The sequence below is a fragment of the Aythya ferina genome, assembly GCF_964211825.1.
Source record: "Aythya ferina genome assembly, chromosome: Z".
In the NCBI taxonomy this organism is placed as follows: domain Eukaryota; kingdom Metazoa; phylum Chordata; class Aves; order Anseriformes; family Anatidae; genus Aythya; species Aythya ferina.
Window position 1 is genome coordinate 65833606 of NC_140299.1, and position 15888 is coordinate 65849493.

The 15888-nt window shown below is 35.5% G+C and overlaps 1 protein-coding gene across 1 annotated transcript in view; it reads right to left on the reverse strand.

Annotated features, from left to right (window-relative positions):
* Window positions 1-356: 356 nt before the first annotated feature.
* HSD17B4 (hydroxysteroid 17-beta dehydrogenase 4) overlaps window positions 357-15888 on the reverse strand; it is a 61071-nt gene continuing 45539 nt past the window's right edge. The window contains exons 19-24 of the mRNA XM_084503732.1: window positions 13813-13919; window positions 13446-13532; window positions 11958-12047; window positions 10090-10228; window positions 2555-2682; window positions 357-780 (exon numbers count right to left, since the gene is read on the reverse strand). Coding sequence (XP_084359858.1) covers window positions 691-780; window positions 2555-2682; window positions 10090-10228; window positions 11958-12047; window positions 13446-13532; window positions 13813-13919 — 641 coding nt within the window. The 3' untranslated portion in view covers window positions 357-690. The remainder of the gene's footprint in view (window positions 781-2554; window positions 2683-10089; window positions 10229-11957; window positions 12048-13445; window positions 13533-13812; window positions 13920-15888) is intronic.

Genomic DNA, 15888 nt, shown 5'->3' on the forward strand with positions numbered 1-15888 from the left:
ACAAATAAAGACAGAAAGCCTTTAGAGTTCAGTGTGAAAAACCCCTAATTAAAATAATGAGGGATCCATCTCAAACAGCCTTACTGAATTTCTGTATAAATTATAACAGAAACTTATTAAAAAAGTGACTGCCTGAAACAGGTTGGCAGAGCTACAGTTCAAGTATCTTCTGTAGAGAAAAAAAAAAACAAGGACAAGATGCAAACAAATAGAACAGACTTCCATTTTCCAGTTTTTTCATTGGGACTGTGGGAGCTTAAGATAAAAAATATTAATTTTAATTACAAGCCAGTATGTTCAAAGAAATTAGGATGTCTAAGTAAGGTGATATAAATGAGAACTAACAGACACATAGATAATATTAAAGAGGTATATTCATTTAATTTTCATTAGAATTAATATAGAAATATATGCATCTTTGTAAGAACTACATACCTTTTATTCAGATAAAGACGTACAATGAGAAAAGTATGATTCTGTACTGATGCTGAGAAAGAAGGAACACTATTAATGGTTACAGTTATTTCATAATTGTGTCTACAGCGATTAAAACAGCTTGTATATTAGCAGTTTAATGAATCAGTACATTAACATTACGTAGTCTACAAAGTGTTTTAATCATTGCTTCTGAAGTAATTGAAGTTTCTGTTTTCTGAAGTTCTTCACTACTGTGGTAGATGATTGAGCAATTCAGAGCTTGGCATAATCTTTCAGGATTGTTTCCAGTTTCTGGCTCAGCATGATGTTCCCCTTCACTTTTAGTTTACCAGAAAAGAATGCCTACAAAAAGCAAAGAAAGGAAAAAGTGTATTCAACTGCACAATCCAAAGAATTGCTATCACCAAAAAAAAAAGCCAAAGAAGGTTGTGGTTGTTTAATGCTTATGTGAAAGCCTTCAGTGAACAATTACTACTGGTTTGGAGTTTTTAAAAGAAACACAATCTAAGGTCCAATTTAATGGCATCCAGAATCACCATTTTCAATCTAGAGTACTGGAAAGAGTTCTAGTTTACCAACCAGAAAAGAAAGCAAAACCAAGTCAAACAAAAATTTAGTGGCCTCCATTTCTTTCCTAAGCATAGCACAGACAACTTCATCTGGTATAAGGCAAACTTTTTTGCGGAAGCTGACAAAAACAAAGCTCCAAGTCTTCTCTTCCCTATGCAAGAAAAGTTATCCTCGTCTTACTAAATGAAAAAGACATCCAGTTGTTCAAATTTGTAACAATTCCAAATGGGAACTTTCACAATACACACGTGCATATTCTGAGGAAATATAATGGCTTTATACATAGCATATTGCAAACATACAAAAAATAGACAATACAAAGAACAGATTTTGTTGTATTTGCAGAATTAGAGATCAATGAGTATTTTCTCTGAAATGCTGGTACATCGCATTCTTATTGTCCCTAGCTCAAAGAGCTATATACGCTGTTTCAATCTAGCTCTTTTTTCTTTTAAACTCGTTTTGCTTTGCTGTGGTTTTGCAATTTGAGAGCTCTTTGAAAGTTCTCAAAACAACATGCTTTTGCATAGTTCCATTAACTTGAAATACATTCAATTAAGGAAGAGAGAGACAACAGAACAGAATTTGAATAGATACACAGAGCTTCTTTAGATGAAAAACTTCACAGAAACTCCAAGGAAATAATAATGCCTAAGAATAGATAATATCCCTAAAATTGCAATCATTGTTTTCTAGCTTTCTGGAGATGACATGTGAACATCTTGGTTATGCCCTACTCTACTGCTATATACAGAGGATCACAAAAGTTTTCACTTATGTGGTATGTAGGACTTAAACATTTGCCACCAACATTAGTCTCCAATTTTAAAAAACGAAGTCCCCAAGAACTTCTGCTTGGGATCAAAGAAAATAAACTGTTTGATACACAATGAGCTGATTAAACTTTTCATGTGCTCAAGCTTTAATCTGTAAGCTGACGTTAAACTTGTGAGAGTTTAATTTATTTTTACACAAGGCATTTTTACACTGGTAAAATTAGTAGTTTTAAGCAGTTGATTACCCCAAGAAGCTGAAAGTACCAACTTAAGAAAGAAGCCTTTCTTAAATGTTCCCCTTAAAAACTATCTAATTTGGGTGAAGTTTGCCCAGTTTCAATGTATACGCATTCATGCACTGACAGTGATTTTTCTTTACAGCAGTAGTAGCAGTAAATCAAAGCACTGAAGCAAACACCAATTTCCTGTAGCACAACCAATCAAAACAGCCTGAGTGGCAAAACTGATGAACCCTCAAATCTTTTTGTGAAGTGCCAGAAAAACTAAAAAAATAACTTTGTACTGCTAGGCTTTATTTATGTCATTTGAGATTTCTTTGTCTCCCTTAGAAGTAAAGATGGCATAAATTCCTTACCTTGCCCTCTGACTAATTTAGTACAAGGTTATATGTGCTAATACCTAATTTGAATCTGGTATGCACTGTCAAACATCCAGAGTTGAGTGTCTTGGAATGTAAACAGTCATGATTCAGAACTGAACTAAAGTAAACAGTAATTTCCCATGCAAGTGAGTACATCAATGACACCCACCTTTTGGGGGTTGGTCTTTTGTTGCACCACATCCATGAAATCCTGGTCTGAGAGAGTGAAGGTAGTATCAGCAGAACTTTTTGCAGGTCCTTGATAAACAGCCCCAGAGCCATTCTTCAAGTCAATTGCTGAGAAAGAGCAGCAAAGACAGTTTTAGAACAAAATAAAGATGAAATTCTCAGTTTAAAGAACATTACCCTCTATATCTACTATTACAAAGTATCCAGTCGAAACAAACGTCATTACCTCAAAAATGGAGTGGTTTTTTTTGTTTGTTTGTTTTTTAAATTCTTCTTTAATGAAATAAAATAACAGATTAGGAAAAAAATATCTATTCCAGTACTGTTTGTACCTGTGTTGTTCTAACAACAGTTAATCGTGCAGATAGTAACAAGTATTTTCATCCTCTAGGTCAGGAGGTAAGCAATTGAAATAGTAGTAAATCCAAAATTCAAACTCTTTTAAGAAAGTGGAGATTAAGGAAGTTTGTAGTTGATTTTTTAGAGCAGGTAACACAAGCCATTACAGACAATCAAAAATACAGTTGTTAACAAATCCATACCTCAGTCACAAGCACATAGTTTCATAGAAATTTAGAATCCCTATTATAGAAATTTAGTCAAAAATCAACTTTTAAGTGAGAACAATCCCTACATCACCTGGAAAAAAACCTGTCCTTTCATTGTTATGAACAGAAAAAACTTAGATGTTAGCATTGCACTTCCCTTCTCCAAGATCACTGATGTTTCTGTAGCTCAGACATTAGTCTTCAGTAGAAGAAGAAAAAAAAAAAAAAAAAAAAAAAACACAGCATAAATTTCCTAATTATTTCCAGTGTCTGCTTCTTCAACAACTGTGCTAGATTCAACTTTTGATATTCAAATAGAAAATTATACTTGTCTCTCTCCTTAAAGCATGTTTTTAAACAGTGCAAATGATTAAGGGACACGTGCATGTAAGTTCTATTATTTTGTTTTATCATGGTTCCATGCACATTGGTTTTAATAATCTCATTGTCGTCAATATAATTTAACACAGCATGGGAGAAGATTGTTAGTAGTTTGGGTGAGAACTTTAGTAGATGAAAGGAAAAAAATCTATTGATATCAAGGCAGGAAAATACCCATTTAAAGTAAAACAGACAATTGCTCAATACTAAAACTTGTCTTGGAGGAATAAAAAAATGGATTATTATGAAAGTTTTCAGTTAAATCTCAGCTTTCTGGTTAGTTTTAAAAGCCTTGTAGAGACAACCTAGCTAATGGGTAGAGGAACTTACAGCAAGGACTGACATTTTGAAATTCTTGCAAACAGCACAAAACACTTAAATAAAGAGTCAAAAGAAATAATGCCTGCAAATAATGCAAAACCTTCGTATTAGCAGTGAAGTTTGAGGATTTTAAATTAGCATCCTATATTCAGAGAAATGAACGTGGTAGATTTCAAATACATGGTAGCATTTTCCATATTTTGCCCAACAGGCAGTGTAGCACATTGTGCTTGGTGGAAAGAGCATTTAAAGCCTTGCCAAACATCTGTCGTCCTTTTCTGTAAAGCCAAAAATTCTCCTAAGTGCCTGGAGCTTCAGAGTGTTATTTTCCCACACCAAGTGGCCCGCCAAAATAATCTATTACAAGGCTAACACTATCCAGTATTGTGTCATTTGCTTAGAAGAGTATTTTGACAGGATGTGCTCTGCCAACTCTTTCTCAGATTTTGCAAATACCCAGCATTTCCCTTTACACCTTTTCCTTTTGGCCCCCTCTTTTTTAAGCACAAAACAAAATCATTACCAAAGGACATGACATCTCTAATCACAGACTTAAGATTGCCAAACAGTTTCTTTTAGTTGCCGAATTTTAAGACATGTGTCTAACAGTGGAGATTTATTTCTGCATAAACTGCCTCATGCTTATTTTTTTCAAGTAATATTTCTGAAAGGTTAAGGTGAACTAAACAGACTGACAATAGCTTTTTTGTCTGACACAGTTAAGCTTTTCAGTTTTTGAAATCTAAGTAATATTTAGCCAGTTATAACAAAACTACAAAGAGAATTGAGTGTGCAGTGTTGTTCAGTGAGAAAAGTGACATAACAGATAATTATTATCCACTTGATTTTAAGGTGAATTGTAATTTCAGGGATTGGTTTAATGGACATCACTAACTTGACAGTAAGAAAAAAGATTACTGAGCACAAAATGAACGATCTACCTGTCCATCATAAAAAGAACTAGAACATATAGTAGTTAAGATACCACCGTCCAAGTTACAAATAAACCTAAGTAACATTATAGACTTGATGACCTCTTCAAAATCATTTATGTATTTTTTGTTTTATTTCTGTAGTCTTCACAGCTAGTGAAACAAAACAGATGAGTTCTGCTTCTTGCCAGATCACTTTCCCCTACACATATGCCAGAAGAAAAAAAAAAAATCCTTAAATATTTTGGTTGTGAAGCTTCACAGTATTCATGTGATGAAAATTTGCTTAAGAAAAAAAAGAGCAAAAAATAATTTGCCAGGGATTAGGGCCACAACAGTTTTCCTATACCTTCTGTGATGGTGGGTAAGAGCTGTGTAACATCCCTTTAATCCCAAACACCTACTATATAGTCTAGCATCATAAGCAAGCCTTTAAACTTCACTCCCATGGGTTACATAGGTCCAGACTATCACGAAGTCTCACAAGGGATACCAGCTCCTAAGGTTAACCAGCCTTAACTGACAAGGAGCTCCTAAAATATACCTCTACTCAAACGCTAGCAGAGTGATGAACCGTATCAGTGTGAGCTACGTGAGCACAGATTGAGCCACACAAAATGCACTGATCGGCAAGTCCTGCTGTCCTGAGTTGAGCTCAGCTGGCTCCTCTCTCACGCCCCCTCCACAGCAGGACAGGTGAAGAAAATACAAAAAAGCTTGTGGGTTGAGATAAGGAAATACCACTCACCGATTACTGTAATTGGCAAAACAGACTTGACTTGGCGAAGATTAATTTTATTTACTGCCAATTAAAATTTGGGTAGGATAGCAAGAAACAAAATCCAAGCAAAACCACTTTCATCCCAGGCTCAACTTCACTCCCAACTCTGAGCAGTGCTGGGGGATGGAGAATAAGGGTTGTGGTCAGTCCACAGCCATTCCTCCCTGGTGCTCCTTTCTCCTCGCTCTTCTCCCCCATAGGTCCCCCAGGAGAACCTGCTCCTGTGTAGTTTCTCCACAGGCCACAGCTTCCTTCAGGGCACATCTACCTGCTGTGGCATGCGGTCCTCCACAGGCTGCAGGGTGCAAATCTGCTCTGCCATGGTACACCATGGGCTACAGGACAACAACCTGCTTCACCATGGTCTTCTCCACAGACTGCAGGGGAATCCCCATTCAAATACCTGGAACACCTCTTCCCCCTTCTTCTTCAATGACATTGGTGTCTACAAAAGCATGAGTCCTGTCTTGTGCTTCATTATGCACGCATTAAGGTTTTGGTTGTCCCTACCTTTCCCAGATTCTTCCAGAAGGAAAGCCAGATGCTGAAAATGCCTGACATCTCATAAGACACAACAGACCCTCTTTTCCTCTACTAAGCACCGGCTGGAAAAGCAGTTTTGATGTATCTCATCAACTATATTGATTAGTCAGTCTCAGCATTGTGAAGTTTAGAAGACATGAAATTAGAGTTAAAAAATTGTGACTCAGGAAATTCTAAGAACTCTGAATAAAATACATAATCGACTGTTGCAAGCCCTGTTCTCCTCTATTTCACATCCAAATCTCAAGGACACTGTTTATCAGTCCACATCTAAAATTAATTGTAAACTCTCCAAGCACAAGCATGTCTGTAAATACCACATGATTGTGGTACCAAGGATAAAAATATATTTAATCACATCAAATCCTTAACCCATCTCAAATTAAAACCTTTTTTTTTTTTTTTAAGAGGAGCTATCTAATATTATGTTCTTTCCTAGAAACATGAAAACCATGATTTCCATTTCCACTTTATTTTTTTAAACAGTATCATTATATCTGCTAAAGAAGACACAAAAAGAAAAAAATAATAATCACAGCATCCACAAAAGGAGAGCTCTGTAACAATACTGCCTTTTTCATGAAGGATCATCTCCTGTTAATTGACATGTTTCCCCCACCACCACCACCTTGTCCGCTTCCTTTCTTTTAAGCTTGTTAAGAAACTAAGTTTTCCTTTCTGGTGAACGCTAATCAAAACCACTGGTACTTTTGTATTGTAATTGCATTGTATTGTAATTTTATTGATAATCAATATATTTGTATTTTGAAGAGGGGAAATAAATTAATTCCTTACCGACAGGGAAAACTACCCCCAGAATTTTGTCTGTTCATTTTTCACAGGGAAAAAAAAAAAAAGGGTATTAGAAACATATGATCTTTTTTTTGATCTCCCAGCATATATCCAGAATAGAATATTCAGATCATAACTGAGGTTAAACTACAGCACCAAAATGCAGACAAGTGATCATAAAATAGCAATGAAAGAAATAAGCTGAAACAAGCACAGATTCCAAGCATGAGAGCAGAACATTTCTAGCTTTTCAAAATGATTTAAGATCAAAGAGGGTGCCTTATTTTAAAGTGTAACTTTATGAGACAAAGTCAAACACCACAGCTGTCTGATGCAGCAGGAAATGGCCTTGACACAAGCCTCCCCTATGTCTGTTGCTAGAGCTACCATCTCATCACAGCAACTTGCATGCTGCAGTACCACTGCAGCAGGCAGCTTGATAGTAATTGGTGTGTCCGTGTCAGTGCTTGAACTGACAAACCTCAGGCTGCCAGTGGCCTTGGTAGGACAAGCACCTCTCACACTGCCAGAGCAGCTCCACAGCTACCAGCAACAGCTGAAGATGTCTCAGGTGACAGCTTTTCCGCTAGCCATTACACAGCTGACTTCATCCATTCAAAAAAGCAGAAGTCTGATAAACAGGCATGGTGCTCCTCAATATTGCACGCACACAACTTAAATGAAACTTAAAGCTGAAGTCCCTTTTTAAAATTAACTAGTTTCTCAAATACATAAAATTTCAGTATTGCACACCTAGTGGAAAAACAATTAAACAGTTTCAGTGGATGAAGCAGTAGCGATCTTTCAAAATTTTGTTTTTAATTGTATACATAAATGTTACATTAAGGTAACAAAACACCTATGAATTATTATTCTTCATAAGATGGTCTTGCCAGAGTAGTAATAAAAAAAGCCCAAACTGACAGACAAAAACTCCATACAGTTCAATAGCAGGTAGTCCAAAAACTGGAGTCTAATTTTTGTGGTATGAGTTTTGCCTTGCTTTTTAAGACTGCCATCCTTAGGATAAAGCTATCAAGGGGTCAGACTTTGTGCGTGTCTTCTTGATGTTGTTTTTTGTTTTGTTTGTTTTTAAATTCTGCTTCACAAAGAATAAGTAACTGCAACACAAGGCTCATTCTCAAAGCAAATGGAACCAAGTGTCACCCACTCTTCATTGCCCGGAGTCACTTGTGTCATAAATTATTAAGCAATTTCCCAGTGAATTCAGTGGCATTCCCAATCAAACACACATAATGATTTCTCTGCAGTTTTTCTACAAAAGTTTTATTTTTCCAAGAACTGGAAAGGAACAGAAGTATTTTTTGCCTTCAGCAGTGCCTTCAGAGACATGATGAAAAGCAACAGAAGGGGAAAACTCTGACTACTGTTCCAGAGAGCCATTAACTATCAGCTAATAAATCTCTGTGGCTATGTCTTCTCTCTATGGAACGAGAACTTGAAATTAAGTAGCTTAGCTCTAAACAAAGATAAATATTTTATAAGTACTGAAAACAACAGAGGCAATCGTTGTACAGTAATAAATATGCAGGAGAGACCAAAGCATGCTTTAGGTACTAAAGCTAACTGTAGAAGCTGAAGTCAAAGCTGTGGGGTCTCTAATGAGAATTCTGTTTGAAAAACAGATCCAGCACTGCTACGCTTATGGGCTTGATACTGCCAAAATCTATATTGATTTGTGTCCATTTTTAGCGTCCTCTTAAATTAGAGCAGCTCGTTTCTTTAGAGAAAAAACATTAATTAAGATCAAATGTCAATGTATACAGTTCATCATTTTTCAAATACTAAATGATCTATTCAAAATTTCATGTCCTGAGTACAAGACCAGTGTTTCTATATCCATAGTTTCACACAACCTACAGAAAGCTAAATAAAAGTAAAGGTCATTGCTGATTAAACAGACTAGTGTTACTAATATTAGCACTATCATCATAAGTGCCTCCATAACAACAGTTACAGAGTTCACAAATCCTATTTAATTTAAAGTAATAAACAATAATCTTGTCTTACTGTGCAGAATAGAGATCAAAAGGCTACAGTTACAATTAAAACACTAAAAGCAAATATAAATTGAAAGTTTGGAAACACTAGAGTGACTGCTTAGATGACAGAGAATTTTACAGCAGTCCATAACACCGCTGGTTTCTCTCATCTGCTTCCCTCCCACGCTCCTCACAGATCTGGAAAGCTCAAGGACATTAGCAGAAGATGCTGGAGCTACAATTATCAAGTGAGACATCAATGAGCTGCAGGGCCCAGATTGTTTCTAGCACTGTCAATTGCTGCAGTTTTCACAACAACACTAAGCTGTGCTTAGTGACAAGTCAAAAGATCAGAAGACAAGCCAGAACAACTAGGTAACACATTTAATAAAGGAAAGAGCCTAGCAGGTAGCCCAAGAGTACCACAAGCACTACTTGTAAGGTCCTAGGAGGCCCTTAGAAGTAGAGGCTTAAAAAGAGGATAAATAATGAAATAATTAGCATTAACTCAAAGCCTATAACAAAACAAAAAACTCCCCCAAATTAATCCACCTCCTGACATTTCAGTTGTTCCAATTACAGTATGTCAAGAACTCTGAACACAGGGTGAAGGAGTATGCAATATTTACCTACAAGAACCAAATTCTAAATTAATTTTAATTTCATATTTTTCTCTGCTCGTATGTCATGGGATGTCGATCTCAAAAGAACAATTTTACTTTAAGAATGAGATTTCAAAATTATTATAAGCTAAATTAGCATAATGTTTAGAAAACTGATTTGCAATTAGTTTACACAGAAGAACAACTAAAAAACCACTGGGCCAAATTCAAATGCGGTTTAGAGAAGTGAAATTCTATGGACAAAGTTGACTAAAATTGAAAATAAAACTTTTGAATGCCTGCCTCTGTTTAGCCTTGTGTTTTCAATTATGTTGAGGTTTAACCTGCAAAGCAACTACTTCGCTATCACATCCACAACAATGGGATGGAAGGATAGAATAATTGTGGGTTTTAAAAAGTTTAGTAACTTCCATTATTGAACATTACCTGACATCCTCGTTACTTGTGTATTCAGCACACAGGCAGATTTTTAGTAGATTCATCTACTACTTTAAGCTTATTTTCAAGATACCAGTTGAATGAGAAAAAGTATAACTAATCTTGCTTCATTAAAAAAATGCATCAGGACATTGTACAAAAGCTATGACTTACTCCATTGCATTGCTGTTTTTCCATCTTTAGTTATGTCCCACTGGAATATGGCATTTACTTTCTTTACCAATTCATTTCCAATCTCTTTGACGCGACGGCCTATTTCTTCAAACACAAGGTCACTCTGCAGCCCTGCAGTCTTAAAAAACAGAATATGAAGAATTTAAAATTGAAAGCTCTGTTCAAAAGGGAAAAATATGACTATCAGTTCAAGCATTGTGTCCAGAAAAGTCTCTATTGCAGAATTATTGAGAGTAATTGAGATGTCTTCCACCACAAATAATTACCTTTAGCAACTGTCAGCATTAAAGAGTACATTCAAGCAGAAAATGCTTCATGGACTCTTGCTTGAGAATTATTTCATCTCTTGCTTTTACAGTTTTTGTCATTTATCACTGTAATTTAAAATAAGCTTTATAATTAGGGTTCTTTAACAGTTTTTAAATTGTCCTTTATTCCACTTCAAGGATAACCATTGCCACTTTTTCCAGACTGAACAGCATGTTAGTTTTCAGAACGCAAAAAATGTTTTCACCAGTATGTTACTTTAATAGAATGTGAAAGATTTTCAGAGGCTGCGCTACAAACATGGTCACAATTCAGCGCGTCACGGTATGCTTATCAATTGAGAGCAAGAATAGTTATATTCACATTTTTAACTTTTCCAAACGTGTAATGTTTTGCAAGCCTTTCATTGCTTTACTTCAATTAATGGATTAAATGCTATGCTTCAGGAAACTATACCAGTGACATTCTTCATCCAACTGGAATTGAAGCAAAGAAGTTCTCATAGCTTTATTTTTTCTGCTGTACCTACCCATACACCTGGAGGTAATACTCCTCACTCTTCAATTCTGTCATCTCCACAGTTAGGGTTAACAAACATTTTCCACGATATAACGTGGTTTCTGGTGACATCTAAACTTACCAACCTGCACTCATTCAGATAGGTTTTCCCTGGTGGATGACTGCCTTAGAAAGTCAGGAGAGTTCTGCCAAAGCACCTTAATTTCTCAGAGTAAGCTTAAATAATAAAAAAAGCTCATCTGCCCATATTAAATAAACCCATGTAATTATTTCACTGAAAAGTTCTAATGCTTATACGTTTGAATCTCAAACACAGATTTGGCAACAGTTCAGAATGTCAGAGGACTAAACACAATCAGTAAAAAGAAACAGGTTCCAGGAATATATCACAAGGTTTATATGAATGTCGCTATCTCAGTATTTCATAAAGTTCAATGCATTAAAGTTTCATCTCATCCTTTGCAGGCAAAAATCAATGGAACAAACAAACAAACAAATAAATAAAAGAATTTTATTAAGGCAATGTACTGTGCACCCTAGAGACCATGTTAAGAACTCTAAAAATCCTCAGTACTGCATGTGCAATTTTGTCTTTTGAGGCAAATCCAGTACCCCAAGTATATACTAGTACCCCATCTGTGTGTAACTGATGACAAGTTATACACTTACACTACAAAGTGTAGTGTGTTAGGTGACATGCATAAACAGTACCCAGAGACTTGTTTCAAAATAATTCAAATGACAAAGCTACTCTTTTCTGTGAGTACATCATTTCATTTTCACTTATTCTTTTCTTCACTTTACAGCTCAACTGGTAGAATGCACTTCAAACTGCATCATCTATTCTGTGTATCCTAAAATGTTAGTGTTTTCTCCCCAAAATAGATCCACGAGTTTCTAGATGAATAAACAAAGCGTGCGTTCACCTTTCTGCATTCATACTCACTTAATTATTGTGAATAAGACTAGCAAATGTTTCTAATATTTTTCCCATGTTTTTTGCAAAAAGAAAGCTTAACCACGCTGCTTTAAAAATCAAGGCTTCTGTTGCTTCCCCCTACCTTCAAAGGCTCCCGATCAAAAGGCTTATCGATGGCTGAAGTTATATCCACATAGCCCCCTGCAATAGCAATGTCTCCAGTCTCTTTGACCTGTGATAGGGGAAAAATTACATTTATTGGCAAAAAAAAAAATCACTAGAAGGAGCCTTCTTTACGTTTTAAACTCACACATTAAGAAAGCAAAATATAAAGATCCCAGGGAGAAAAAGAAAAATAACCACAAATGCATTGTAAAGCAAATTAGTAATGATACCATTTGCAAAAGTCTCTGTAAATGAAACAACTAATTGCTTCTTGACAAATTATCCCAAAAGATATTGACATTTTTCTGCTTAAAAAGTTATCTAAAAAGCTTATGTATCTGAAAAATTACCTCCTCTGTTATAAATTAACTGTTAATGTTACTTCCCAAATAGCTCTGATGAAAACACTTCTAAAATGGTTTTCCTTGATGGAAGGTTATATAAAATATAATATAATATGAAGTTGACAGGGGTTCATCAGCAGTTTCAGTATCTCCAGGCATCTTAGACTGCAACTTGCATTAGAAATGATTTGATAATTTTTATAAATTCATTAGATTTGCCTGCCTAATCCTCTCTTTAGCTGCCAGTATCGGGGCTGTTGTACTCACTGATAAACAGCTTGTCTGCATTTTTACAGACAGGAGTAGCAAAACTTTGGCTAGCCAAAGCAATGTAGAATGCATCTGCATAAACCTATGCATACTGAAAAATACCAGTGGCAAATCACAGTTTAAAAAAATGCTAGTGCTATAGCATGCTACAACAGAAAACAAGACAATTTACTTTTCACCTCTACACGAAGTATTTTCTCCTACCAATGGTATTGTCTACTATTGTAGAATACTCACACAAAATGCTAACAGCAAAACAAAGAAAGTTGTGTAATATAATAAGTGAATTTATAGAAGAGTAAGATCTGGTTTTTGTACTTAATATGTTTAGCTGCTATGAAACTGCTGTTATTAAGTAAGCTCATCTGTGTAAAAGCAGCTGAAGTTTAACTAAATTTAATCTACACTTTTAGAAGTTCACCTTCATTAACTAACCATCAACATAACCATCGACAGTTCACTTATGTTATCTAAATAAATGTTAAAAAAAAAGATGCAAGCACAAGGTTAAAATTAACTAGAGAAAACAAATAGAAACTACACTGGTTTGAGAATTACTTTTTTTTTTTTCTTTTCCACATACAATTAAATGAGTTCTGCTAACTATTTAATACAAGGAGAAAAAGACGTGCTATAACAATGCTTTGGTATTTTACTGGAATCTTTGTGAAACAACGAAATAAGTAAAAATATTCATTAATAATTAAGAATATTAAATTCTATTCATTTCTTTCCAGAACCTTCTTCAATTGTGTGTTTCATAAGCTGCTTTTTTCACTTCCCATCATATCCACAATCTTTTACACAACCCATACATTTCACAAAAGTCACAGAGGTGACTGCATTCTGACCTTGGTCTGAAAATGGATTCTATCTCCTTCCTTCCACATTTCTGTTTGTAAAGTCTGCCCTGGAATGACTGGCTTTGCGAAGCGAACCTTTAAAAAAAAAAAGTAGATGTGTCATACAAAGCTTAAAAGCACAGGCTCTACTAACATGAGAAATAAAAGAGAAAATGAGTCAACTAGCAATGCAAAATATCTAAATATTTAAGTAGACGTACTAGATAGAGGCATTAAAATGCATGCAATAATAAGTAAAAGCACTTGTGGCAGTCAGAACAATACAAAACTTTTTCCTACCATAAAGAATTTGCCACAGTTTTTTGGCACTAAGACTAAATTAAGGTAATGAACTATTAAGGATGAAGCCACAGACCTTGATCGCCTTGAATCTGGTCACATCATTATTTGCAAACTGCTTCAAAACGTTTCTAGCAGCAAACCCAAAGGTGCATAGTCCATGAAGTATGGGCTTCTGAAATCCTATTTCAAAAATTAACATTTTAGTGTTTGAAGCGTTAGGAGTTTGCATGTATCTTCTACAAATATCCATGTTTTATTCATAATATTTTCCTTCAGTAATGTTCTTTAAATTAGGTTAAAAAAAAGAAAAAAAGACTGTGTTACTGAAGAAGCATCTGTTACTACTTGTTGTTTCCTCTTGAGGCAAAGGAATGTATTCACTGAGAACTGACACTTCAACACTGCATATGCTAGACTCACAAGTAGAATGAGACCCTTCTGAAGAGGTGACAACGTGAAACTAAGGAGAACATCTGTGTTAGTATACGTGCACGGACACACCAGATACACAGTTAAATAGATGTGTATGGATGCTAAGAGGTATTATAAGGATGGATAAGTGGTTTAATTAATATTATTTGATGTTTCCCATTTTGAAGTCCTATTTATGGTTGACAAATGCCTTAGTATTTAGTACATGCTTCAGGATTAACTTTTTTATTTTTTTCCCCTCCTAAAGAAGGAAAAGTTCAGACATTCTGAACAAACCTAACAAAAAAAATAAATAAATAAAATAAAATAAAATGCTGTACATTTCTTATGTTGACATTTTTGGTCAGGCTTCCTTGCAACACCATGCTTCGGAGCAGAAGCTGAATCTTGGCAAAGGACAAATTTTATATTAGCAATGAATCTTTTTCCAGTCCAGCCAAAGTCTGACAAAATAAGACTTTAAAAATTGGCCTGAGATTAAAGCACAACAGTAAAGTTTTAAAGATACTGCTTGTACTGACCATGTTCTGATCCTTTAACAGGTTGCTCTGACCTGACTGGGCATGTGAACAAAATTGTTCATGCTTGCAACAGTCTATAGATTTAAGACAGGTCTGTTCAGACTTGGCTCTGAAAATAGTTGCTTTGCCTGGAACTCATCTGCCACTCTCAGCTGTCACAATCTGTTTTTCCTGAGCTCTAAGCGACTCCTCACAGCATCTGCATAGCATGAAAAGTTGTTCCAAGGGACAACAGCTGGGAGAAAAACAAAAAAAGGGTGGAAAAATAAAGAAGAGAGACAGAAGAAAGACTGGCCTAAGGAAGAATCAGAAGATACAGAAGAAAAAGAAACCACCTTCAAGACACAGACAGAAAAGCTGCCAGTACTCAATGTAGGGAAATATGGGAATTCTGAGACACAGCCCAAAGGGAAGACAAGGAGGCCAGATGAGAAACAGAAATTGTGACTGGTTAGGTTAGGAACAGAGACGTGACAGAAGGGCAGGCTGAAAGGAGCATGAGTCTGTTTTCTCTCTGTAATAACTATTTCATTCTGATCATTCTGTCATTTCTTTCCGGTGAAGTATTTGAATATGCATGCTTTAATAACATTTTTATTTCCTACCCTGAACACAAAGTATTTCTGGAATGCACAAAAATACCTTGCAGTCAATTTTAAAACAAATTATAAATTGTAATGATATCAGCATTCAGTATCTCACATACAAAATGGTGGAGTGACAGTCAGCTGTTTAAAAGCTTAGTTCAATTCACCACTCAAGAGCCAAGAATTACCACTATCTTAAAAGCTCAACAACAGACACACAGTTCAGTCGTATTTTCCCTGGCATTTCCATGATACAAAAAACACAAACTCAAAGGAAAATCTTTAAGTTACCTTTTACCTAGCCTAAAATGAAAGCAAAATTAATGTTGTTTTCACATTACAATACCTTAGAAATATTCACATGCTAGAGGAATATAGGCACAAAACTATAAACACATGTAGTGTTTTTTTTTTTAGTATCTTCTGTGAAACATTGCCTACAGGAAGGCTTGGAATCACCTGAGTGTGTTAAGCTTAACGTTTGCTTTCCAACGCACATCAGTCAGCATTCAGAGAACTTAAAGACAAGAACGAATTTGAAAATATACTCCCCCCTTTCCCCCCCCAACCCCCCAAAAAAACCTTCCACATAACTAGAAGAAATACTTA